The 27,695-nt window shown below is 44.6% G+C and overlaps 1 protein-coding gene across 3 annotated transcripts in view; it reads left to right on the forward strand.

Annotated features, from left to right (window-relative positions):
- The first annotated feature begins 978 nt into the window (after nt 1–978).
- The window catches only part of RLBP1 (retinaldehyde binding protein 1), a 60,895-nt gene continuing 34,178 nt past the window's right edge, over nt 979–27,695 (forward strand). Inside the window, exons 1-4 of one of the 3 annotated variants that reach the window (XM_075855274.1) lie at nt 979–1,054; nt 3,930–3,969; nt 4,836–4,964; nt 9,773–9,977. In XM_075855274.1, the coding sequence (XP_075711389.1) occupies nt 3,958–3,969; nt 4,836–4,964; nt 9,773–9,977 (346 nt within the window). In that variant the 5' untranslated portion in view covers nt 979–1,054; nt 3,930–3,957. Of the gene's footprint in view, nt 1,055–1,768; nt 1,857–1,962; nt 2,047–3,929; nt 3,970–4,835; nt 4,965–9,772; nt 9,978–27,695 lie in introns of those variants that run through there. The other 2 variants (XM_075855273.1, XM_075855275.1) reach the window with 2 other exon arrangements.

Consider the following 27,695-nt stretch of genomic DNA (forward strand, 5'->3'; position numbering starts at 1 on the left):
AAATTAAAAAGTTATAGCTCTTTGAATGAGACGATGGAAAAACTTAAAAATATAGCTTGGTCATTAAGGCCTAAAATAGGCTGGTCACTAAGGGGTTAATAGTTAATGATCCGACCAGTAAACATTTTCCTTATTTCACAAGCTTTAACATTTTTCTCTGTCATTACTGGTAAACACTATTGCCCAATTAAAATATGGGACATTGAAAAGATACAATGTATCCTATCATAGGGCTTTTTTTTCATGGGGAAAATTATTTTTATTGTAAGAAATATCTTTTCATGTATAGCAAGAATTGTCGGAATGCTCATTGGTGCATAGTATAATTGTCCCATATAAGGCCAACTTTAACCTAGACCAAACATGAAAAGCTGAGCTAAGTCTAACGCCATAGCTTCCATTCATAATGCCCATGACGGCTATGACAGATCCATTTCAGACAGATCCCAACAAATCCTGATCGATCCTATTGACTTACAATGGTTTCCATCAGGGCTCTGGTATTTTTAATGGCAAGATTAGCGCTGCAGACTGCACTGTTTTTGCTGCCAAAAAGCAAAGGAAACCTGAAGGAAAGGGAAATACACCAGTGTGAACAGAGGCCTATCTATGCCTTCTCCAATAATGGATTGTGGCTCCTGTTTAGTTGGATACTTGCATTGAATTCGGTTCTTGGGAAATAATGTGCCAAGCAAAATCCAAGGGGAGACCTTGAACACCACAGAAAATTCATTTTGATTAGAACCACATGTTAAAAGTCAATCTACCAAACAGTAACGTTACTCTATGGGTCACCACATCTTCAGGTCTGTTGTTCAGCCTGCATAGACTGTGGACGACACTAAGCTCATTTGAAAAAAAAATGAGAAAGACTCAATAGGAATTGGGAGAGCCCCACCGCGTCTCCCAGACTCTTTTCTCTCCTACTCATCTTTTCTTTTTTTAGATTGGCAGAGGGTTGTCCATTGGCAATACAGAGAAAGCGAATGTGACAAAGAACGGAACAGCAGCAAGACATTGGAGGAGCTGCCAGACTGTGGGCATTAGATCCAAGGTAAGGGAACCAGGTTAATCTATGATAGTCCACACTTTGTTATTAGAGTTATCTATTGACTTTAGGCTTTGTTCATGAACATGTTGTTTTTGTGGTTTAGAAATATTACCGTATATTTCATATCCGGCAGTCTTTGGAGGAACAAAGTTGATGTTACCAGGTTAGGAAACTGGTGACTCATGACTTCAGTTCTTTGCTACCGAATGCTGCACATATTACTTCAACGTCCAACTTATCTGAACAACACCGAAAGTATATTTTAATATTCCAACCCAAATATTATATACCTGTAAAAATGCTTGTATACAACCAGCACAATTCCTATCTGCGGTGCCATTAGAGGTCCGATATAGACAATGTGATATGGTTACTTACAATGCTCTGCTTTTTCACATTAACACACTATATTAAATTCTAGAGACTAGCATTGTTAACACATTCTCTGCCAAACAAACTGGAAACATAGCTCAGTAATTGCATTACTGAGGGATCCTCAGGAATCCAGGGCATCGGCCAAAGAGTTATTGTTCCTAGCCCCACTCAAGCAGTTAGTTTTCTCCTCATTTTCTGTAACATATAATGGCATCTCCTGAATGTTCTGTGCTGATTTAATTAATAAGCCTGACTGAGTAATGCCTTGTGACGCCTAATCCCTATCCAATGACTATAGAAGCTTTGGGCTGGCGTCCACTGGGCAGAAACATTGTGATCACAATCCATCAAAACCGTGGTTTGAAATTTTTTACTTTTCAACATAGCCAACACTGACTTACTTTGCTGTTTTAGTTACAACTGTTCAACGGTGAGTATGATGTATTCACTCTGGTTAGTGTGTGGTTGTTTTTTTTATCGTTACCAGTTTCCGGAGTCCTTGCACATTATCGGTGATAATAATTATACATGGCAGAACAGGAAGCAGATGCCTTTCTGCTTGAAGATAACATGCTTATCAGTCAGGGTTATAAAGAAGAACGTATATTCTGCTAAACCAGGTAGACTGTGTATTGCATTTTGTATATCACTGACTCCAGTCACTGCCTTTATGTTTTCATGTGGCTTATCCATATCTCCTCTGGTTTTCATGTGGATGATTATGACCTTTGTAGTTTCGGGACCTGTAAGAGAACTGTAGTTTGATGACGTTTTTGTTCAGGACACAATAAGATGTATAGTGTCCTATGTATGTGAAGAGCATAGTAAAATGTAAGTTAATGTAGCTGGAGCTTGTACTTCACTACGTCTGCATACAGTATATTAGATAGTATTATGCTTGTATAGAGAGTTTATCATAGTTGATAGGCATTAGCCAAAATTTATCAACGTGTTTACGAGTCGTTGTTTAGGCCACATTTATTAACTGAGTAATGAAAAATTGTGAAAATGTATGTCTGGTCGTGCACCCAATTTATTAAGAGGAATCCACCTTTTATTAAATTTGGCAAAAATCTCAACAATCCCCCTTTTTACTTTGACGTAAAATATGCCAGTATTAGTAAATGTGGCCCATTGTGTCCCATGTCTGTATAGAATAGTCTATCAAGTGCTGAAGGTGGCAGAGCTTGGGACCATACAGTAATAAAATGGGAAAAACCATTATATCTTTCCATTTGACATGCTTGACTGTATGTGCTCAAAAATGTATTTATTTCTGTCGCTTAGATAGCCACAAAATATTCTGCTGCGCTGTAAAGGGATTGTCATTATTAACATCAGTCCCCGTCTCCAGTGGGGGCTCACAATCTAATTTCTCACACACACTAGGACAAATTTTATAGGAAGTGAATTAACTTTTCAGAATGTTTTTTGCAATGTGGGAGGAAACCCATGCAAACACGGGGAGATCAGACAAAACTCCACGGAGGTGTTGTCCTTGGTTGGATTCGAATCCAGGACCCCAGTGCTGTAAAACAACAGTGCTTAACACTGAACGAACAATATTATATTTGTGAATCACTCCCCAATAAGAACTAGTTAAATCATATTGTGAAGTAAGAATGAAACCCATACTGGGGAAGATGTATTAATACTATCTTAAGATAGAAAGTATAAAAGTAGACCAGACAGACAGAAACAGTGGCAAATTTATCACAATGTAGGATAAATTTGGCGCATATTGATAGACATTTTAGAAACATTTCCCTTACTTAGGCCACCTCATGGCTGGCGTACTTTACGTTAATATTTCCCCCCCCCCCCCAAAAAAAATTAAACTAATCTTGGACATTTTACAACTACTCTAAGCCACGCCAAATTTTCTAGACACTTTTGAAACTATCTAGAAAGGTGCAAAAAGTATCTAAAAACACATATTTAATTTGGCGCATGGCATTTACAACTTTTTTTGCTCAATTTGTGCCAGAATTTTGACGTGTTTTGCTTAGTAAATCTCCCCTACTGTGTTTCCTTAACTGCTGTGGAATCTGCTATTCCTCCTAGTCCTGGATGGAGACGAGGGTAGAAAAAAAATAGAATGGGTTATCACACCACAAATATTATGGTGCATTTAGAAATAAAGCTTTAAAGCAATCAACCCTAATGCTAAATTTGTGCATGCATGCTGACTGCATCCATATAGAAATGCTGATAAAATTCTATATACTGGCTGTGGTAAAAATACAAGTTCTATTATACCCTACCATGTACACAAGCCAATACGTTGCATGTGGCTTGTTATTGTATCTTTACATGAATTCAACTTTCCAGCTTTAGGTGATAATTTCAGGGAAACATTGTGATGTGTTGGTCCAACACGAGGACACTCAGCTGATACTTGTAGTTACATAACATTGACATCATCTATTAAAAAGATGTGTGACCAATATCCTCACCAGTAACAAGTTTTATATACTTTTTCCTACTTTAATTCTTTCCCCAGCTACTTGCGTGGACATAGCAGAAGTGAAATGTCAGACATTGTAAGTATCATCTTGTGCTCTGTTACTTGGGTCAGAGTGTTTTTACCATTTGTGACTTTTTACTTGCTAAATAAATATCTGTTGTGTGATAAAAATGCCTGTCAGTGTCTTCCGAGCCATTGGCCTTTATGGCTAGGAGTTCATATGGTAAATTTCCAGCTGGCTACAGATCGATTCTACAGATACTAAGTTGTTGTAAAAAATTGCAACAAAGACACTGCCAAGGCAAGAGGATCAATGTAGGAGGACTGGGACTCATATTCAGACATGTGTTTCTTAACTTAAGGATCAGGCTCCAAAGCTCCGTATAGTTCTAGAAAAAAATAAATGGTCCTTATAATGAAGAATTGTATATCCCCAAGGTGTTTGATCAGCAATTAGGAGTAAACAAGCAGTAAATACGTTCAAAAGATATAAAAATATATAAAACCAAGCAGTGAGGAGAGAGGGGCCATAGCAACAATCAAAATAGGGCTCCTCTGCTGATGCTGGTTTCTTATACCACATTCTACTATTTTGGGTAAGAAGATTCCAACATTTGTTCCCTCATCCTTTTGGTGTAAAGAAGAACCTCTGAAGAAGTGAAGCCCTCAGGATCGCACTGCCCATTAGGAATGGGGATGTGACCAATGGGGCAATCTCCCATGGAGTCTATACTGGCAGAAGAGACTATGTACACCCCTGAAAAATAATCTAAATATAGATTTTCCCAAGAAAAACAAAATGTCGATTTTGATATTTTTTTTATTATTATTATTTACTGTAGAGTTTAAAAGTTGAAACTATTTTTGACAACTAAAATAAACTCTGTCATTATAATTGGGAGACATCTTCAATCAGCCATGGTATGTGTTGGTTGCTTTTAGACAGGAACATATCGTATTGTTTCGGAAGAGGAACAGTCCCTTCGTGCCAAGCTAGAACGTCTGACAACCAAAGACCATGGACCTGTGTTTGGCAAATGTGAAAAGCTGCCAGAATACACAGTACAGAAGGTAATAATTAAATATTATATTCTAGAGGGAAGTGTCAAGCATTGATTGTGTCTATGTAGACAGCAATATCACTAAGTCCCTTTATTGTTATTTTAAAAGGGGCTGTATGGGAAGGGTCTGCTTTCTTTCCAGAAACTGTGCCACTCTTGTCCATTGGTTGTGTATGGTATTGCAGTTAAAGGGGTTCTCCAGGGTTAGAAAACATGGCTACTTTCTTTCAAAAACAGCACCACACCATGGTGTCCGTGATTTGTGTCTGGTATTGCAGCTAGGCTCCATTGAACTAAATGAGAATGAGCTGCAATAACACCCGCAACCTATGGACTGTTTTTGGAAGAATGCAGCCATGTTTTCTAACCCTGGACAACCCCTTTAAGCCTTATTCCAGTAAATAAGGCCCAGCTGCCGTGCCAGACAGATCCCATGGAAATGGGTAACTCTCTGTTTCTCGGGAAAAAAAAGCAGACATTTTTTTTTATTGTTACGCAAGCTCAGGTGAAAGATTGTTATATCTGTAACTACCTTCAGACTGTTTCATAAAATTGATAGTGGAAAGTGCGAAATTCAGGGCTTGTATGTAATATATTTTACATGACTGAGAAACTTTCTACAGGCACTTAAAGAGAATTTGTCACATTGTTTAAAGGGAATCTGTCAGCAGTTTTGAGGCTTCAAAACTGCTGACAGAACGATACAGGGCATGGATAGGGCATTGTAAACACACTTTTTGTCTCGATAATGCAAGTTGCATGACCGAGAAACCAATGTTTGATTCACCCAGCACTGTAGTCACAAGTGCCACTCTTTGCTCTGACTTACGGCTCTAGCGACCAATCAGCAGACCGCTAGAGCCGTTACTCAGAGCAGAGAAGTGGAGCTGGCAGAGTGCAGTGCAGGCGCAATTGCAGATCAAGTGCCATCCCTAGTGGCACTTGTGATTACGGCCCCATGGGAATTAAACATTGTCTGCTTGGTCATGCAACTTGCATGACTGAGACAAAAAGTATGTTTTCAATACCCTCCCCCTCCTTTATATTGCTCTGTCTGCAGTTTTGAGGCCTCAAAACTGCTGACAGATTCCCTTTAACAACCCATACCTAATATAACCACTATATGGGTAAAAAAGAAGTTGATTCTTAACATATAAATATTGTTTGACTGCTTACTAGAAACTCACCAGTATTTGGTCTGCACGCTGAAGCACTTAGGAATCTCCTCTATTAGAGTATGTTCACACGCTAAACAAAAAACAGCTGTAAAGTAGGGAGCTATTTTCAAGGGAAAACAGCCTCAGATTTTCAGCAGTTTTTTAAGCATCAAGCGTTTTTTGATGCGTTTCTTACGGTCATTTTTGGAACTGTTTTTCTATTGACCCAATGAAAAAAGGCTCCAAAAAGGGCTCAAGAAGTGACATGCACTTCTTTTTACGAGGCATTTTTTTAAGTGCCGGTTTTACAAACGGCCGCGTAAAAAAACGCCCTGTCAAAAGAAATGACGTTTTTCACATTGAAATCCATGGGCAGATGTTTGGAAGCGTTCAGCTTCCATTTTTTCAGCCGTTTTTTGAGGCGTTTACAGCCCAAAAAACATTAAAATAAGCCGTGCGAACATACCCGTATATCGCTGAGATTAGGAGTCCCGCGTATGCAAATTACCGTAGCCAATCCCCACCCATCCTCTGTGACTGATTGAAAACCTGCTGAATAATTCCCTTAAAGTGGGTTGCCCGCTTTGGACACTCCCTTTTTGTTAGAAGCCCCCCTTCCCCAGAAATAAGATCATACCAGCATATTACACTGCTGGGATCCCAAGTGATCAGTTGTAATTTGTGACGGAATAAACTACCTATTCAATTCCCCTGTACCACCACTATGGGGGAAATGAAGCATTACATGGTGCCGATTGAAATCAGGGTCGTCCAGAGGAAGATATGATCTTTGTGGCTACTCTATGCTTAAAGAGGCTCTGTCACCACATTATAAGTGCCCTGTCTTTTACATAATGTGATCGGCCCTGTAATGTAGATTACAGCAGTGTTTTTTTATTTAGAAAAACTATCAATTTTGACAGAGTTATGACCTATTTTAGATTTATGCTAATGACTTTCTTAATAGACAACTGGGCGTGTTTTTACTTTTTGACCAAGTGGGCGTTGTAAAGAGAAGTGTATGACGCTGACCAATCAGCGTCATACACTTCTCTCTATTCATGTAAACAGCACATAGTGATCTTGCTAGATCATGATGTGCTGTCACTTACTCAGACATTAACGTTACTGAAGTGTCTTGAGAGTGAATTGACATCGCTTCCAGCCAGGACACGATGTCTATTCACAATCCGGACACTTCGGTAACGTTTGCGTGGGAATTAATGACAGCAAGCGTGATCTCGCGAGATCACGCTTGCTGTCATTAAGTTAACACAGAGTTCCCTAATAGGGTATTTGAAAATGGGACCACACCTTTAATGCTATTTAGGGAAAGTAATGAATCAAATAAATTGGTAATAATACCTCATCATAACAAAAAATATATTTCTGTAGATCCAAACATTGGAGCCCTACTCCCTGGGCCATTGTGTAACAGAAAACAGGACCTTATTGCCCAAAGAAACTTTCCATTTAGAATAGAAAAACAGAACTTTTGTTAATCTGGGCAACAAGGTCACTTTTCCCCTGAGATAGTGAAAATGAATAACTGAGATGTCCTCATCAGGCCATTAACAAGCACAAAGTATCAATCCAACATTTATACATAAAAAAGACCAGGAACTATATGCGATAGTGAACATCATCTTAGGTCAAGGGAAAAAAGTGATGGGCATGACAACTAACCAATAGTAAAGTAAGAGAAATACCATTCTTAAAAAAAAAAAAAAAGCAATAAATATTTGAAAAGACAAATAGAAGAAGCAAGTATATAGGGAAAATCATATATGATGCAGTATTTATACAGTATATATAATCATCTAAAAATATATTGATAAAAATGTTATTGAAACAAGTAATGGATGATAAATAAAAACGAATGAATAATTCAAAACACAAATAATGTAAACCTTATCTTTACTAGTTGATAAAACAATGTATTAAATGAAATCTGACATGGCTGCTCTAATGCGTCTCAACACTACCTGACGCTGACAACGCAAGTTGCCGCCCAAGTCCACTAAGTATAACGAGAATGTAATTTTCTGACCCAGCTTGGCATCCGTTGCCAAATTTTAGAATCCTGTCTCCTTGTGCACTTTCTCAGGAGTAGATTGAGAGTCCTGGTGCCCTGGACACTCCTTTAGGGCAGGTACTCTTCTTGTATTTCGGTTCTTCTACTAGCATCTGCAATATAATCCCAAGGCACAGTCTCATTGATTGAACAGCACACAGGTCTTAGGGCACATTCACACGTGGCGGAATTGCTGTTGAATTCCGCTGCGGACAGTCCGCAGTGGAATTCTGCAGCAGCCGTTTTTTACATTTCTTTCTATACATTTTTAGGAAACTTAGTTGAGACGTTGCAGAAAATAACTGTGCAGAAATCAGGCTGCGGTGCAGAATTTTCCCTCCGCAGCATGCTCATTACATTGCGGAGAAGAAGCGGAATTTCACTGGGTATTTCAGCCTTTGCAATGCAAAAACTGAAATCTGTGGCAAGTCGCTGTGATATCTGCAACGTCTGAATTACCTGTCAAATACGCAAATGTTGGTGCAGATTCGTTGCATAATTGCCCCAAATCTGCACCAACATTTGCAGGGGAAAAATTCCGCCACGTCTGAACATGGCCTTACCATAACGATAATTCCAGTATACACAACACAAATATATTGCACATATTACAATCATTGTTTGTTGAATATTTAATCGTTAGTATTCATCATCGCTGTCACTTTCTAGCAAATAAGTTTATGGCGTTTTCCCTTGTTGATCGTTGCATGGTGTCTAAAGATGTAATTACATTTTTTAAATTTATATATCTATATATATATCTACACCTATATCTATATATATATATATATATATATATATATATATACTGCATGTAAGATTTTTACCATGCACTTCCTTCTTTTATTTGTCTGTTCTATCTATTATTTATTGTTCTTTTTTAAGAATGGTGTTTCTGTTACCTTACTATTCTATTGTCATGCCCACCACTTTTTACCCTTGACTTAAGATGACATCACTATCTTTTATAGTTACAATTGTTTATTGTGTATAAAAGTTAAATTGATGCTTTGTGTGTGTTAATGGCCTGATAAAGACGCAGAGTCAACCAAAATAATAATAATAAAAATGTATTGTTTGATACAACGCCATTCTAATAGATGTACAGCAGCGCTATCAAACCCATTTTTCCATTTTTACTATCTCTGTCTACACGCTGCAGTAAATTTGTACTGCTGTCATCTCCTTGCTACATACCTGCACCAGAGTCGTGCCTGTGTTTGCACAACTCGTATAGGTGAGCAATTTCCCATACAATTACGACCTCTGCTCAATTACCAATTATCAAATTTTTTATGTATTTTAGATACTTTTTGCACCTTCCACAACAGTTTTAAAAATGAGCTAAGAGGAGTTGTAAAATGCGTCAGATATATTAATGGCGTGCATAATTTTTTGGCGCAAAATATTGATGTAAAGTACGCTAGTTGAGAGCGTAAGTCATACAAGTCTGTCTAACATGTCTAGAAGGATGCGCGAAATATGTCATACCGTGTTAAATTTGGCACTGTTTCTGTCTGTCTGGTATAGTTTTATCCTGTCTAAATGTAGGACAGATTTAATAAATCTGCCCCATTATGCTTCAAGGCTAAAGATGAATTAAATGAGACAGATGAGAAGCGAGATTCAGCTATAAAGGAACTTCGAGACCTAGTGAAGGAGAAAGCAAACACTGGCGATGACCTCTGCAGTAAGGTTGCAGAGAAGGTGGCCGGGAATGATGATACCTTTTTTCTGCGTTTCATTCGGGCCCGAAAATTTGATGTAAATCGATCCTATGACCTTCTGAAAGGTAAGGAAATTCTACCGTCTACTAGACTCTAGCATTCTAAATAGTATCGAGTATCTATTGTTGTACAAAATGTTTTTCGTTGACTAGAAATCTGGTCCTTTGGTGAGAAAATCAGATGTTTCAAGATTTCTTTACAGCTATGATTGAACCAAGGCTTTGTGGAAAAATTGTTTTTCCATAGGAAACAATTCAGTGTATACTGTACATTACTGCAAATTACCCCTGTTCCCATAATACAAAACTGTAGGATCCTTAAAGGGTTCTCCTTCCAAATACATTTATGGCATAGCCAAGCTCGTCTCTGCTGTTTCCGTACTTCCAATAGACAAGAGACACTGACATGTGCTGCCATCTCTCTATTCAATCTCCGTCTGATGGAGCCAGGGTCAGGAGGCAACATTGAAAGTGGAAAAACTTAGAGACAGCCTCATTCTGCATGCAAGGCCTAGGGCAAGTATTCAGTACTCCTGAAGGTTGGATTATAGTTAACGTAGTGTGAATTGCTACAGGCCTGTAAATTGCACACCTAGTGGAATTGCTGCAGAAATTTTATGCAAGAAATCCACAGCGTATAATCCACACCACATTGTACAGATTTCCCTTTTGTGAACGAAAAAGCATTATACTCACCTTACCGATTCCTGGGCACTCCTGTAATGACACTTCTCTGATCCCCCACTATACTCTGTTCACTGAGCTCCAGCAATGACGTGTAGACACATTTGACTGCTGCAACAATCATGTTACGAGACAACACGTCATCGCTGGAGGCCGGTAAACAGAGACCTGCGGGAGACCAGGGAAGTTTCACCATGGGAGCACAAGGTGATTGGTACAGTAAGTATACAAATGTGTCCTTACTTACTTTTTATTCTTATCTCAACATATCCTGAGATGTGTGGTGCGAAATAATCAGCTTTAAAAGTAAACATGATTTTGTGATACTCTGTCACGAGATGTCTATGATATGTGTCTGTGTTGCTACCCAGTGGTTGTGATGTGAGTTACAGCCTGTCAAGGGTTTTGCTAGCTTGTCACAATATTGTATTGAATTGGATTTATGAAAAAATTGTGTCCTTAACCAAATTCAAACAAAAGTAGTATGGACACATCTGTACTGCTTTTTCTTTTTCATTTTAAACAATTATGCACTCCTGCAGATTTTGCTGAAGATCTGCAGGTAATCTGCAGCAAAATCTGCAATGCTAGCATTTGATTGTGGATTTTACCTTACTCTTTGAAGTCAATGGGTAAATACCACAACAAAGCCGTATTAACTCTGTGACAGGAACTGACATCCGCACATAAAGTAATCCGCACAGAAGGTAAATTACCGCATGGAATTTCTACAGTATTGTATGTGGATGACAAAACCCATCCACATGGCTGCTACTGTAATACGCTGTGAATTTTTCGCAGCATTTCTGAAATGTGTGAATGTGGCTGTGATGTAGCTGTATGCTGATAGAATAATACTTAGTAGTACTGTACTTTACTGTATCTGGTAAAACTTTGTGTATCCTTAGGGTGCGTGTTCAGCTTCATTTACAGATACACTTGATTTCTTGCATACCAGAAAAAATGGTCAAACTGCTTAACCAGAGTAGCTGAGGATCCTCCAGTGGGCCCAGGCTCTGATACAATAAAGGGCCCCTAATACAACAGGGCCCCAAAGCTCCAGCAGAAGACAAAACCACATTTGAAACTGACTTTAGAGCCAATCACTTGTCACCAGGGTCAAATAAAAGTGGATGTGAACATGTTCTGTATAGATGGAGGGTGCACACTCAGAATCATTGCCTCTGAAGGAAATGAACGTAGATCTGATCGATAATAGCTGGATCCTGTGAGTCAGAAACGCAGTACCAGCACTCACCGAAGCTGTCAGTTAACAGGTCCGCTGACGTAACGGATTTGACTGTGGCCGACAGATACAGCTTCTATCTATACAAGATACAAAGAAGCTGTATCTAAAAATGTAAACTTTTTTTTTTTATAAAACCCTTTTCAAAGGTTGTTTAAAATAAAACATTGATTTATAAAAAATTTTAAAAAATGCATTCAATGGTTTACATAGGCTTTAAGGCTCCTGCCAGGCTTTTAAAAATATTAATGGTATGCCTACACTTATAAAGTGAGAAATACCAATAATAACATATTAGGGATTAGTATATTTATGCAGTTCCCCTAATATATTAGTATTTGTTTCTAAATGGTTATTTCTCCTTAGCAATTCAGGTCAGATTCTAATATCCCGCAGCTTTGCACTAATATCACTTCTTATATATGAAGCATCCTTCTGTAAAAATAAAATGAACTAAACCAAGTTTTTAAAACACTAGGCAAAAGTTCAATAGTTGCATAGTTCTGTATGCTCTGTACCCATTTAGCAATATGACCAGTAGGTGGAGCTAGTGCACTAGACTTACAGCCATTAGCAAAACTGCTGTAAAAGTTCTATCAGCATATTTCCTGGGAAGATAATAAAGTTAATTAACCGCTCACCAGGACTATAATAACTCCCCTTAATAAAATCTCCTCTTAATAAAGTGTCAATTAGCAAAACCTCAATTTTTTTCCCATAACGCCATCAGTTGGCAACTGGAGGCAGTACTTCAAGCAGCCTGTCCTCCCCTGAGTTATTGATCACTACTCAGAGCTTATGACTACTGTAATATTTGCGCTCACTTTCCTTGTAGACTAATATTTCACCTCCATGAGCATGTGATCACTGCGCAGAAATGTTAAGACTCAGCAAGTGATTCAGATTACCAAACTTGTGATCAGACTTTGCCTTGTTAAAAATCAGGACTGTATGCATACGAATAATTATAACCAACTGGTAGTCTAGCTAATTAAATAACCCCCTAATAATTAAACACCGACACATGACTTCTTTGAATGTGGGGTTAACCCAGGGGGCAGCCACAGCTTTATTAATTTGAATAAGTAATTAAATAACATTTTATTAACCTTATCAAAATATTAAACTCTAAATTACCTTAAACAGAGGTCAATGAAAACCTGTATGCCTGCCTATTCCAAGGACATGTAGGTAAATACCCTTCAAATACCGCCATAAGGTGACCATGTAAACCCTTACCTACACGGCTCACCGACCCCCCCCCCCCCCCCAACAAAAGCAATGACTGCTCCACCCCATCCTGCAACCCAGACAAAAAGATTTCCAATCCAATATCCATCAAATGCACTCCGTCCGGCAACAACAATCCCCTGTTTTCACCCTCCAACTCCGATGGTGAATAACCACTCCACCCCTGGCTCAGACAAACCGAGACACCCTCATATTTAACAGGCGCTTGCCCCTTTCTATGGCATTAACATCCCTCGCACCATGCCAAACCAATCGACGAACAATCTCAGACCACACGAGCACTAACCGGGGAAAAAAGGAAGCAAACCTCTCTAGATCCGAATGAATAAGTGAAATTAATTCCCCCAACCAGACCGAGCACAGATCATTACCGCCCAAGTGTAAGACCAAGACTGTGGGCACAAGCCGATGCTGACTGATTTCGACCACTTCGAGCAGAGCCTGCAACCAGTGCAGACCCCGGAGACCTCTCCAATAAACTTCAGCATTTCCAAAACCCAACGACCGTCCTCCAGGTCAGATGGCAGCCCATCGCTCCTCCCAAAACACAAAGGAGTGCCCGAGAATCCACACAGATGGTCTGGAACCTAAAACAAAAATTGAATTAATGCAACATAAGATCAGGACGAACATAACCAGCAAAACAATCCGATCGCCAGCGACCAATGCATTTCACTTCCGCAGCTGATAACCCCAGCTCACTAGCCATCGTAGCCGCCCCGATTCTGAAAGAATGAGTACCATACTCCCCAGGGGGTTTACTAATGTACACTAGAGTCCTACGAAAAATATTTGAACATTGAAACCGTGAAAGGGGCCTACCATCTAAATGTGATAAAAACTGAACCCCCAGTCTCCACACACCCAGGAAATCTGTCACCGCCACAACTGGGCAGGCCTCACCCGGGACTGACCTAAGCGAAACCCAACAACACCCCCAAAGACATCTGTTTAGAGCGACGTATCCGCAAACGAACACTCGCAGAGGAAACCACGAAATACTCAAACAGGAGGCCCCCAGGGCGAGTTGCCCCCATGGGAACCAGCACAGAAATACGCAGGGCCCCGAAAAAACACAATGAAAAAGTGGCGGAAAATAAAACCGTTTCATAAGGGGAAGAACAAACCAACGATAAAGCCATAATCAGCTGTTTTAATAAAGAAAAAGACACCGGCCTACGTGTCTCCCGCCTCAATTTTTTCCAACCCTTTAACACTTGCAAAATACAAAAGGACTTAGTAACGTCTGACCAACCCCGCAATTTGGAAAAGAAGGCGACACCGGCAAGACACCTTTGAGCCACCATGCCTGAAACCCTTGCGCTCACACAAAGCAGTTAAATACTCAAGTGCCACAGTTGTCTGCAACACAGGATCTTCCCCCAACTGTCTATCCCCGGCAGCGCTCAACCGTTCCTTCCACGCATTACCGTAAGTTGCCCAGTTAGAGGGCGCAAGAGACAACCTCACCAACGGGACTAGCTGCGATCCAGCAGCCTCCACAAGATGTTCGGGAATCTGGTCCCTTCGAGATCCAAAGGGAATGAAAGATCTGGCAATTAAAACTAGATAAAGAATCAGCAACAACATTATGGACACCTGGAATGTGGCAGGCCCGAAACTGAATGTTACATTGTAAACAATGCAATACCAGGTAGCGAAGCAAACCCAGAACCGGAACTGATGAACAAGTAAGTCGATCAACAGCAAAAACAACACTCATATTATCAAGGCCAAAAGACCACAGAACGATTGGACAGCACCTCCCCCCAAGTCAACAGCGACTACTATAGGGAAAACCTCCAACAACGTCAAGTTCGCACACCATGCTCTGGCCCGCCACGAATCAGGCCAGGAATCAGCACACCATGCTGAACCAAGCACTGCGCCGAAACCCAATGCCCCAGCTGCATCAGTAAACAACTCCAGGTCAGCACTGGAAATCGGAGGCGCCCTCCAACACGTATGACCATTATAATCTTTTAGGAAGGTACGCCAGACACGTCAGTCAGCCTTATGGAATTAGAAATCCGCACATGATGAGATGGCACCAAAACCAAGGCCGTAGCCAGTTCCAGGCGCCTGGAAAAAACCTGACCCATGGGCATAATCCGACATGCAAAAACCAACAAAGCTAACAATGACTGGATCTGACGCAATTCCAGCTTACGGACAGACCAGGCCAAATCCAACGCCGATCGCAACTTCGCGACATTCTCAACCGGAAGGCGAAAAATCATTTCACAGGAATCGATTTCGACACCCAAAAAACACAATACCGTAACGGGGCTCTCCGTCTTCTCTCCAGTGAGAGGAACCCCGAAACGCTGGAAAATAAATTGAAAGGACCGCAACAAAAACGGACACTGCTCAAAAGAAGGACTGACAAACAGAAAATCATCTAAGTAATGGGTAACCGCGGCACAACCCGTAACCTCCCTCACAGTCCATTCTAAAAATGAGCTAAACACTTCAAAATAGTAACAAGAAATCGAGCAGCCCATGGGCAAACACATGTCATAATAGAAAAACCCCTCTAAAAAGCAGCCCAATACATGAAAACAATCCGTGTGAACAGGCAACAACCGAAAAGCGGATGCAATATCAGACTTAGTCAAAAGGGCGCCGGCCCCTGCCCAACGCACCAAATTAACAGCTCGATCAAAAGAAACATACGACACCGCCGCAATCTCACTGCAAATCCATCATTCACATACCGTCCTCTAGGATAAGAAAGATGATGAATGAGGTGAAACTTACCGGGCTCCTTCTTAGGAACCACGCCAAGCGGGGACACCCTAAGGTTAGAAAAGGGCAAATTAGAAAACGGGTCAGCCATCCAGCCAAGCTCGACTTCTTTCACCACCTTATCCATAACTGCGTCAGGAAACTCAAAAGCCAATTTCAAATTCCTCAACAAAACCGGGGCGACCTGAGCCGTAAAAGGAATGAAGAAACCATAATAAAAACCAACTCTAAGCAGAGCAGCTTCCGCCTTCTTGGAGTACAGGTCTAACCAAGGGAGCATCACGGACATCCGCACTGGAGTCCTCCCCCTGACCAACACCCGCATGGCGGGCGACGGCCGCAACCCGATGGGAGCATCAAACGGCAGAATGGGTTCCACCATAATTTGAGTACTCGTGCTTGAACTTACAGGAGGTGTAAAACCTGCAGTGCCCTTCGTTAAAGAGCCAACAGGCACCTGCTCTGCGCACTCTCCGATCCCGACTCCAGCCCCCAAACCGTCAGAAGGTGAGGAGGCGGGGGCGGCTGTCTGAAAGGGCCGTTGCAACATCATCAAATGCAACCAAACATCAGTGGCTTTGGTATCCCAACCGACCTCCGGTCTTTGAGCCAGCCGCCTCCGGAAATCCTCATCATACCACCACCAAGCAGCTCCGCCATGCGATTTATATGCACTGAAAATGGTATCGAGATACACAAACAAATTGACCCGCACAATCGGGCCGACTCTGACTAAACACACCCCATAAAATTGCAAAGGCATGCAGCCAATTATTGAACGACTTCATAACTTTAGGCTTACTTAGAACGCCCCTTTCAAAACGGCGCTCTTTATCAACCATCGACGAATCGACCGTAAAAAGGGACCAAATGTCAATATAGTTATTCTTACAGATTTTTCCACGAACCTCATCAGACACATGAGCTCCCAAGGGAGAAACACTACAAAAATACGTATCTCTGAAAGCGGGTACCGCCGGCGTCGAAATGGATGTGTAAGCCTCGACCATGGCCTTAGCAACTACGGACGGTGCTGATGGTACAACGGGGAACGGAGCAGTACCCACTAACAGAGATCGCACAGCAGACAATAAATTAGCATCAGACATGTTTACAGTATTCCATGCCCAGAGGCAGTCAGACTCACCGTGTCCAGGAAAAGGCGCAGCAACCGGTGTAGATGGAGCCACCACCACAGACAATGTTACTGGAACCGCAGGGGACCAGGCCGGTGCAGGCAATAATATCCTCCGAGCTCCCTTGGAAGAACGGCGACTACGATCCCTACGGTCGGACCCACCATGAAAGCTTCCTTGATTGCCACCATCAATCCACAAACTCCCCCGAGAAACATCCGAAGAGTAGGAGTCAGAAGGAGACCGCCGATACCTCTGAGCCCAGATGCCTGCTGGAACGTCGGGACCGACCTCGATGCGAATCCAGACGATGACGGGACCTGGACCTGCTACCACCACTCCGAACATAAGGAACCCTAGACCGAGATGAACCATCTCGCAACGAATAACACGGGCCCATGGATGGAGGCACCGGCAAGGGGGTAACCACTAAAGCGTGAGGGGCCACCGCCTGACGAACCGGTGACCTATAGGAGCCCCGTGGGAAAAAGACCTCCGACCCATCCTGTGACCCCTCATCTTCGGGCGGTGAATGGTCCAACCACGCCCCACTAAACTGCTCTGCACCCCTTTCCCCCTGGTCATAAGCACCCGCCCCACGATCTCCCCCACCCTCAGACGCTAGTAATAGGGGCGCACTCCCTGAAGGAGAAGCAGCTGCAGCTGCAGACACAGAAGCCGAGGCTAAGGCCCGCATAACGGAGCCGCGTCCAAACCCGGAGGATACTCAGCCACCTGGTGTGAGAGGTATGATGTCCCCTGCTACGGACCTTGGCGCTGCCAAGGGCTGAGGCACCGGTTCCGGGGGAGGAAGTACAGCCAGCAGGGGTTGGGCGGAGCTACATGTGGCCCCGGAGCTCAATGCCGGAGGCCGCAACCTACTTGCCCCTGACGGAGATTTAGATTTATATATATATATATATATATATATATATATATACAGATCCAAGGGCATAGCTAGCAGGGCCAGCAGATGTATTAAAGTCAGGCTGAGGCTGCGAGGAGTTTGCTATAAGAAGCAAGGTGAAGCTCAAAGACCCAAATGCAAAATCTTTAACAGGGCCCCCGCCTATTATATGGCATTTATAACATTGGTGTATTCTTACGTAACAGAAGGGCCTCCTATGCCCCCTGATTATAGACTATTTACTGCATTTCCCCTATAGTTTGGGTCAGTGACGCCTATCGTTATCCCTATCTGTATGCAACACTAATGTTATTCCCGCAATGAAAAGCATCCTACACTTTTCTTTGACAAAAGGCAAAGGATCTTGTTCATTGTACAGAAATTCTTCAACATCATAAAATATATATTTTTAATATTGGACACTACAGATCATCTGAAGCAGTCATTAAACCAGCCTCCACCCCAACTACAGCTTGGTTTTCACCCGTAAATGGCCAGCACATTTGGAATTTGGATATAGCTATTTCATATAACATCTAACAGATTTAATTTTTCTTGGTTGTTTTACTGAGAAATTGCAGACACTTGGGAATTTCATAACTCCCTATGTGTGTTGTGTAGTTATGTATAAAGAATATTCCACACCAAAAATGTTACTTAAAATAAGTGTTGAAGATATTAATTCACTAACCTTTCAGTTAGTTTTTAGTGAGTGGACTATAAGTGACCTGTCCATAGTAGCCTTATTGTACTGGCATAGTCACAGGGGCAATACATGTGCCAGAAATTTTACTTATACAATAATATTATCTAGAAAAGCAATATTGTATAAAAAAAAGAAAAAAAAAGAAAAACATTCTGCAATACCACTTATGACCACTAGAGAGCTCACATTATTAAATTTTTCATTTTTCCATTATTATCTATACATTGATTCTACTGGATATGAATATTATATAGAGTATCATTTTATTGCATTATATTAAGCAGATGAACTTGGTAGTAGTAATAACAAGTTAGATGAAATGTCATGCAAAAGAGAAAATCAACAACTGACTTTAGAAAGTGTTCACTTACCCCCTCCTGAAACTAATTAGAATGCTGGTACAGGCAACAATTTGGCGTAGAGTTGTTGGCGAACATAATACTGGCACTGCTTACTGCTCATATATGATTAGATTACTCACTGCCACGTATATGTTCTCAGCACCCCCAATGTTGGGAAATTCCTTTTGAGGGCTTCTGATCATTTGAAGCACTGAATATCTTCCTATACACAGTGAAATCTTCAGTCTGATCATCACATTGGGACAAATGGTTACATAGCGAATGCCCAGACCCAACTGGAGTATCACTCACTGACTATCTCTCATGTTTAAGGTTTAGTATCTTTAAACTGTTACTTTGAACTGTGGTTCATGTAAATGGTTTCCAAAGTGTCCTGGAGGAGGGAAGTCTCTAAACGTCATGACTATTACTGCGATTATTACTAGGTTTTTCGGTAGCTGCATCTTGAGAGCCATTCTGTGCCACCATGTCCTTTCACCGCCATGGCACAGTGTCTTCTAAAGCGTCGCTTTCAAGGCTCAGTTGTGGTTCTAGCGGCCGTTTTGCACCTGAAATATGGAGCCCCGAGAAGCCCCCTTTTACAGAGATCATGCCAGCTTGCTTTTTCTTTGTAGGACTGTAGCCTGTTGTCATTCTGCGGTTAGCTTCTTGCTGTTTATGACATTTGAAGCGTAGAATACCTGGGAGGAAACAGTGGAGGACGGCATATCTAGCTTGCAAATAGTAGAAATAAGTTGAATTCCCATGACCTGCCTAGGTAGAGTCGTGTGTTAACCTTAAACCATACTATCCCCCACCCCCATTTAGTAACGACACATGACACCGAGGTTGGATGTGAAATGGCCACAGCAGCCGTTTATTAATTTCACAGTTTTATAAAAACAATTTAAATCCGAAACATTCGGATAACTAGTTAGGAATCCACCAGAGAATTCCTCCTAATAATTCACATGACCCAACATGGGTCAGAATCATAAATAACAATTAAACGTTAACATTAACCCGAGCAGAGGAAGTCCTTGAAGCCCCTTCAGATGTTCCTTTCAAGAACACACCGAATTAGCCATCTGCAAACCACTAATTACCTCCAGCCGTAAACCAGCTCGGAAGCACCGTTCACCTCTGCAGATGGCTCCAACCACTAGAAGTCCACTTCAAGGGGATAACACCCGTTGAAGCCCTCAAGTGATATACCGACCACTAGAAGTCCACTTCAAAGGGATAACACCCGATGAAGCCTTCAAGTGACATACCTTCTACCAGAAGACCACTTCAAAGGGATAACACCCGATGAAGTCTTCAACCATGTACCTTTTTTGGGGGACGCATACCCCCGATGCGACCCCCCCACCATTTTGTACTGACTGGCCTCAAGGACTCCCCCCGCCAGCTGCCATGACAACAGAACCTACTCCGGAAAAAAAGAAAAACATGTTAAATAAACACACAAAATAAAACACAACGCTCATATACGGACGTACAGAAGACCTAAGGAGTAACAAAACAAGGGTGGGAGGGTGGGAGCTTTGCTTCTTGTGTATTACTCCTCCCGCTGCTTCCGGCTCAATGCCGAGAAACAGCGGGAAGCGCAGTAACGGCCCCCCCGTCCCCCCTAGCTCCTCCCCGTCCCTCCTTCAGCTCCTTCACCTTTCCCTCACCTCTTAACATTAACCCTTTCCCTACCAGGACGGTCATGTCGGCTTCCCTCAAGCCTGCAGCTGCGTCCAGCCTCTTCTTGACCTGCCTAGGTAGAGTCGTGTGTTAACCTTAAACCATACTATCCCCCACCCCCATTTAGTAACGACACATGACACCGAGGTTGGATGTGAAATGGCCACAGCAGCCGTTTATTAATTTCACAGTTTTATAAAAACAATTTAAATCCGAAACATTCGGATAACTAGTTAGGAATCCACCAGAGAATTCCTCCTAATAATTCACATGACCCAACATGGGTCAGAATCATAAATAACAATTAAACGTTAACATTAACCCGAGCAGAGGAAGTCCTTGAAGCCCCTTCAGATGTTCCTTTCAAGAACACACCGAATTAGCCATCTGCAAACCACTAATTACCTCCAGCCGTAAACCAGCTCGGAAGCACCGTTCACCTCTGCAGATGGCTCCAACCACTAGAAGTCCACTTCAAGGGGATAACACCCGTTGAAGCCCTCAAGTGATATACCGACCACTAGAAGTCCACTTCAAAGGGATAACACCCGATGAAGCCTTCAAGTGACATACCTTCTACCAGAAGACCACTTCAAAGGGATAACACCCGATGAAGTCTTCAACCATGTACCTTTTTTGGGGGACGCATACCCCCGATGCGACCCCCCCACCATTTTGTACTGACTGGCCTCAAGGACTCCCCCCGCCACCGCGAAACAGGCCTTGACCACCTTAAGCCTGTGAGTTCCTCCACACCACCACCGCCCTTTCTATGCCTTCTGCTATAGCCAAGCTCCAAATATCAATGCCAACCTCGGTCAGATGAACCCCGTCACTCCTCCAGAAATTCCCCAATCCTGACTCCAAATCCCTATGCCTCACGCAAATGCCCCCGTTCTTTGCCACAAAACGGGACACCGCCCGGTTAACTTTTATCCGAGCCTTATTGACTCTCTCCACCGATCTAGCTAACCGCCAATGCTTCCTTGGGACTATGTCCGACCACACTACCACCAACTTGGGATAAGATACCCACAAACACAACAAATCATGTTTGATATCCCGCACCAACTCACGAAAAGGGCGGACTCCTAAGTCATTCCCACCCACGTGCAACACTAAAACCTCCGGAACCCTATCAAGCCGCACATATGTCTGGAATTCCGCCAACACCCTGTTCCACGACATACCTCTAAACCCCAGCCAATGCACAACCGCATCCTGTCGCGGAATGCGCAACTGGCGACCATCCGGGCGGACGTCCGCCCTCAAAGCCCCCCAGTGCACGTACGAATGACCCATCAACCACACCAGACAAGGAGGCGAATCTGAAACGGAAAACACAGTTAGGCACCACCATATAACATTTGCAAGCATAAACAACAAAATTACAACATATGGGGGCGGACATAGGACTTAAACCTTTTTGACTCCCAACGACCAATACGCCTCACCCCCTCATCATCCAACCCCCAGCGCCCTGCTTCCGTTGCTGCGCCAATCCGGAAGGAATGAGATGAATATGAGCTTGCTGCAACCCCAACCGCCGTCAAACATTTTTTAAAAACAGCTCCAAACTGAAACCTGGACAAGAACGACCCGTCCACATGACGTAACAAAGGCAAATCTGGAGACCCCCTGTTTTTTGTAAAACCCCGCATGCACTCTACTGGGCACATGACCGACCCCGGGAGAGCGAACAAAACTATCAGTTTTCCCTTCCCTAATTGGTCAGTTTTTGATCTACGCAACCATACCTCCAACCGATCTGCAAAAAGGCTCACCTCCCCAGATCTCAGCCCCCCTGCCTGTTTAGTACTTGGCGACACCAACTCACCTATTCTAAATGCTCCGAAGAACGCCAACGAGAAAGCCAACCGAAACAAATCCATTTCATCTGAAGAACGACATACCGATGCCAATGAACCGCCCAACAAGCCCAGCAAAGCAAACGACACCGGCCTTCTACTATCCGCCTCCACCCTACCTCTGCGCAACCCCTTCAAAGCCTGCGATACCAGAAATTCCTTCGATACATCCCGCAAGCCCCGCAACTTAAGCCCAAACGCCACCGCGGATATAAACCGGTTCACCTTCGCTACTGAAAACCCCCCCTCCCAGGCATCCCCTAACCAATACAAAAGTGCCACCAACCTGTCTCTATCCGTATTAACATCACCCAACTCTCTTACCCACTCCTCCCACTGCCTCCAACAAGCAGCATAAGCCCTCCACGTCGTGCGCGCCAAAGACCTTTGTAACAGCTGCTCTACGGGACCGATACCAGATCCCATAGATGATCCGGACACGCCAAACCGAGACGTTCCGCTCCCGGGGCCAATTGCCGAAACCGGTCCCACTGCGAGCGAGAAAGAGCATCAGCAACACAATTCCGTACACCCGGGACATGCACCGCCACCACCCACGCGTTCAGCGACAAACACACCAACACTAAATGTCGCAACAATTGAACTACCGGAGGAGAGGACGCCGTGATGTTATTAATGGCAAGCACCACCCCCATGTTGTCGCAGTAAAAACGGACCTTCTTATCCCTGAGCCTGTCCCCCCAAATGGTAGCCGCCACCACGATGGGAAACAGCTCGAGCAGGGCCAGATTCCGCGTCAATCCACTGGACACCCAGCTAGCCGGCCATTGACCTGCGCACCACGGACCTCCCCCGTAAGCTCCAAAGCCACCCGCCCCAGCCGCATCCGTGAAAATATTCAGATCACTCGTATCCTGCGCTGGGGCCATCCATAGCGAGCGACCATTGTACTGGCCCAAGAAGTCATCCCAAACCTGAAGATCAGCTCGGTGCTCCTCCTTGAGCCTCACAAAATGATGCGGCGCCCGCACTCCCGCCGTTGCCGCCGCCAACCTTCTACCAAACACCCTCCCCATCGGCATAATCCGGCAGGCGAAATTCAACTTCCCCAGCAGCGACTGAAGCTCCCTCAGCGACATTTTCTTCCTTCTACAAGCCCGTCGCACCTCCAGCCTCAAAGCACCCAGCTTATCCGCCGGGAGCCGACACTCCATTGCCACCGAGTCAATTTCGATTCCCAAGAAACAAATCGTCGCTACCGGGCCCTCCGTTTTTTCCGGCGCCAAAGGGATCCCAAAATCCCTCGCCACCTTCTGCAGGGCATGAAGCAAGTTACCGCAAACCGGCGAACCCCCCGGGCCAACGCACAAAAAATCATCTAAGTAATGGATCAACGAATCGACCCCGGATACTCCCCTCGTTACCCACTCCACGAAGCTACTAAACGCCTCGAAGTATGCACAAGAAAGAGAACACCCCATCGGAAGGCACCGATCCACGTAAAAGGCCCCATTCCAAAAACCACCCAACAGCCGTTGGCTTTCTGGATGCACCGGCAACAACCTGAACGCCGCCTCGATGTCGGTTTTTGCTAGCAGCGCCCCCGGACCCGCAGCCCGCACTAACCCCACCGCCTTATCGAATGAGGTATAAACTACGGAACACAACTCGTGATCAATCCCGTCATTTACCGACGAACCTTTGGGATACGATAAATGTTGAATCAAACGAAACTTTCCGGGCTCGCGTTTAGGGACAATACCCAAAGGGGACACAACTAAATCTTTCACCGGCGACTCCACAAATGGCCCCGACATGCGCCCCAACGAAACTTCTTTTAACAACTTTTCCGACACGACTTCCGCATGCAAGTAAGCCGATTTTAAATTTCTCCGCGTAACCGGAACCTCATAAGGAGGCGGAGGAATAACAAAACCAACACTAAACCCTTCATAAAGCAACTTAGCTGCCGCCCTATCCGGATACTCATTTAGATAAGGGGCCATCCTTTCCACCCTCACCGGCGACACCCCCTTGACCAGCCCCGTGCTGGTTCCCGGACCTCTTTTTCCGCAGACATTTTGCCGCCCCGTGTGATGCCCCATTACACTCGGAGCACACGTGCTTGAACTTGCACGTGGCCCCGAACTTGCACTGGCCTTCATTGAATTGCCAGCAAAACCCCGCCTTTCCCCCGCCGCTTGGTCCACTCTGACTAGTCTGGCCTCCCTGGCCACCGCTCCCGGGAAAGGGCTGCCTAACCGGAGCCGTAACCCGTAACCAGAGAGCAATATCCTTCTGGTCCCACCGAATCGCCGGCCGAACCGCCTTCCGCTGACGGAATTGCTCATCATATCGCAGCCACGCCTGACCCCCATACGCCCTATGAGCCTCCCCAATAGCATCAAAATAACAAAATAACGCCGAACAATTTTCCGGCGCCTTTTCCCCTATCACACTAGCCAATATGGCGAACGCCTGCGACCAATTAACGAACGTCTGCGGGATAAGCCTATACCGCCGCCGTTCCTCCTCGTCCTTTTTACTCTCATCCCGCTTGCTCTTATCCAAATTGAATTTAGCCAGCGGCAAGAGAGAAAAAATTTCAACATATTCATCTTTCCAGATCCGATCACGCACCTCCTGCTTTAAATGCGCCCCCAACGGACCCTCAAAACAAACATACACCTCCCCCCGAGCACGATCGTCCATGCGCACTCGATCGCCGTCCTTCTGTGCCTCAGTCTGCACCGACACCGCGACCGCCTCTCTAACCGCCACCACAGGACGCGCCTGCAACGATCCCACTTCCCTGGGGCCTTCCCAAACTACCGCAGGGGACACTTCCGTTACTACCGGCGCCGCGGCCCTATCCAGGCGCCCCACCAGCTCCCGTAAGCAACCCACTAAATCTGCCAAACCCGCTCCGTCGCGTCCGCCCGCGCCACTACCGGCCCCCGATGCTATGCTAGCAGCCCCCCCGCCGACACCCGACATAAAAATCGCTGGATAAGACAATAATGGAGTTATACACTCACCGGGCTGCACAGGCGCTGTGTTCCCGTCAGCCGGACCATCCTGACCTCGACGATAGACGTCCAGTTCACCTTCCTCCAGTTCTTCTCTCGCCGACGACTGTCCCTCCCAACGACCTCTTCGGAAAGGGGATGAGGACGCGCTGACCGATGGGCCGGCAACCTGCCGCCCGACCGCCGGGACCCAGACTTCCGACCGGACCTGTTGCCTCGACGTCGCTGCAGATCTAGTCGTCCGTCTAGACGATCCTGACGAAGCCTGCCCCCTGGCCGGAACATCACCATGCGGGGCGGCCGTACCTTGCTCTCGACATCTTCCATCTGATGGGGGAGGGGTGACAGGGAGCCCGGCCTGCGACTCCCTGCTTACCGCCGGACCCCGTCGCGGCCTGGGATTCCTGCCAGGACGCAGGGCCTGGGAAGGGGCGGTCCTCCCAGCTGCCTGGCCTGCAGCGTCCGGGATCGGGCTCCCTCTGCGACGCCGTGTCCGCGGGACTACCTCCGGACTCAGGCGCTCTGGAGGTCGGGACCGCCGAGAGGGACGGGTCGACACAGCCTGCATCGCCGTCACCCCTGCTACCGCTCTCTGCCTGCCCAGCGCAGGAGCGGTTGTTGCCGACTCCCCCCCCGCCGCCATAGCCATGCTCGTAGGGGGGCCGGGGGAGGGGAGCCTGTCCCTTACAACAGACCCCGAACGCCGTGCCCGACGTGGCGAAACGGCGTCCGGGATCCGCGTTAATGCAGCCACGGTCTCCTCCAGCCATCCGGGACCGTGGTGCACAGCAGCGGCACGCAGCCGCTCTAAAATCAGGGCCTCTGCCATACTAAAAAGCCGGGCAACGGGGAGCTTTGCTTCTTGTGTATTACTCCTCCCGCTGCTTCCGGCTCAATGCCGAGAAACAGCGGGAAGCGCAGTAACGGCCCCCCCGTCCCCCCTAGCTCCTCCCCGTCCCTCCTTCAGCTCCTTCACCTTTCCCTCACCTCTTAACATTAACCCTTTCCCTACCAGGACGGTCATGTCGGCTTCCCTCAAGCCTGCAGCTGCGTCCAGCCTCTTCTGTAGGGGCTATAATGGGGGAGAGACCACTATATGTGGAATTGGCAGCAAGTTCCCTTTTGACATATCTAACATTGATTTCCTAGCAATGTTAGACAGTTTATGTTGTACCTTTACTGAATTCAATATGGAACACCCTACATTGTAAAAATGTAAGATCTTTCTACAAAAATTGTACTTAGTTCAAGCCAATATTGGTCTGAATGACAATGCTCAGTGACAATGACCTATGTAACTATATAGGTTTTATTTTCTTTATTAGTAGTGGTTAATAGCATGAAAATTATATGTGGGGTCACCTCCTGACTTAAACAGTAAGGCTGGGTTCACACGACCTATTTTCAGGCGTAAACGAGGCGTATAATGCCTCGTTTTACGCCTGAAAATAGGGCTACAATACGTCGGCAAACATCTGCCCATTCATTTGAATGGGTTTGCCGACGTATTGTGCAGACGACCTGTAATTTACGCGTCGTCGTTTGACAGCTGTCAAACGACGACGCGTAAATGGACTGCCTCGACAAAGAAGTGCAGGGCACTTCTTTGCCACGTAATTTGAGCTGTTCTTCATTGAACTCAATGAAGCACAGCTGAAGATTTACGAGCGTCTCAGACGGCTTGCAAAATGCGAGGAGGAGCATTTACGTGTGAAACGAGGCAGCTGTTAACAGTCTGTCTTTTCACACGTAAATGCCTCTAATCGTGTGAACATACCCTTAGGGTATGTTCACACGCTAGATGAAAAACGGCTGTAAAATACAGAGCTGTTTTCAAGGGAAAACAGCCTCTGATTTTTAGCTGTTTTTCTGCGGCTGTTTTTGGAGCTGTTTTTATATTGACACAATGAAAAACAGCTCCAACAACGGCTCAAGAAGTGACATGCACTTCTTTTTGCAGGGCGTTTTTTTACACGCCCTTTTTTTGAACTGACATGTAAAAAAATGCCCCATCGGAAATGAATGGTCAGATGTTTGGAGGCGTTCAGCTTAAATTTTTTCAGCCATTTTTCGGGGTATTTATGGGCCTAAAAAATGGGTATGTTCACACGGCTTATTTTCAGATGTTTTTCGGGCCGTAAACGCCCGGAAAAACGGCTGAAAATATGGAAGCTGAACGCCTCCAAACATCCGCCCTTTGATTTCAATGGGAAAA

This window comes from Rhinoderma darwinii, chromosome 3 (genome assembly GCF_050947455.1).
Source record: "Rhinoderma darwinii isolate aRhiDar2 chromosome 3, aRhiDar2.hap1, whole genome shotgun sequence".
In the NCBI taxonomy this organism is placed as follows: Eukaryota; Metazoa; Chordata; class Amphibia; order Anura; family Rhinodermatidae; genus Rhinoderma; species Rhinoderma darwinii.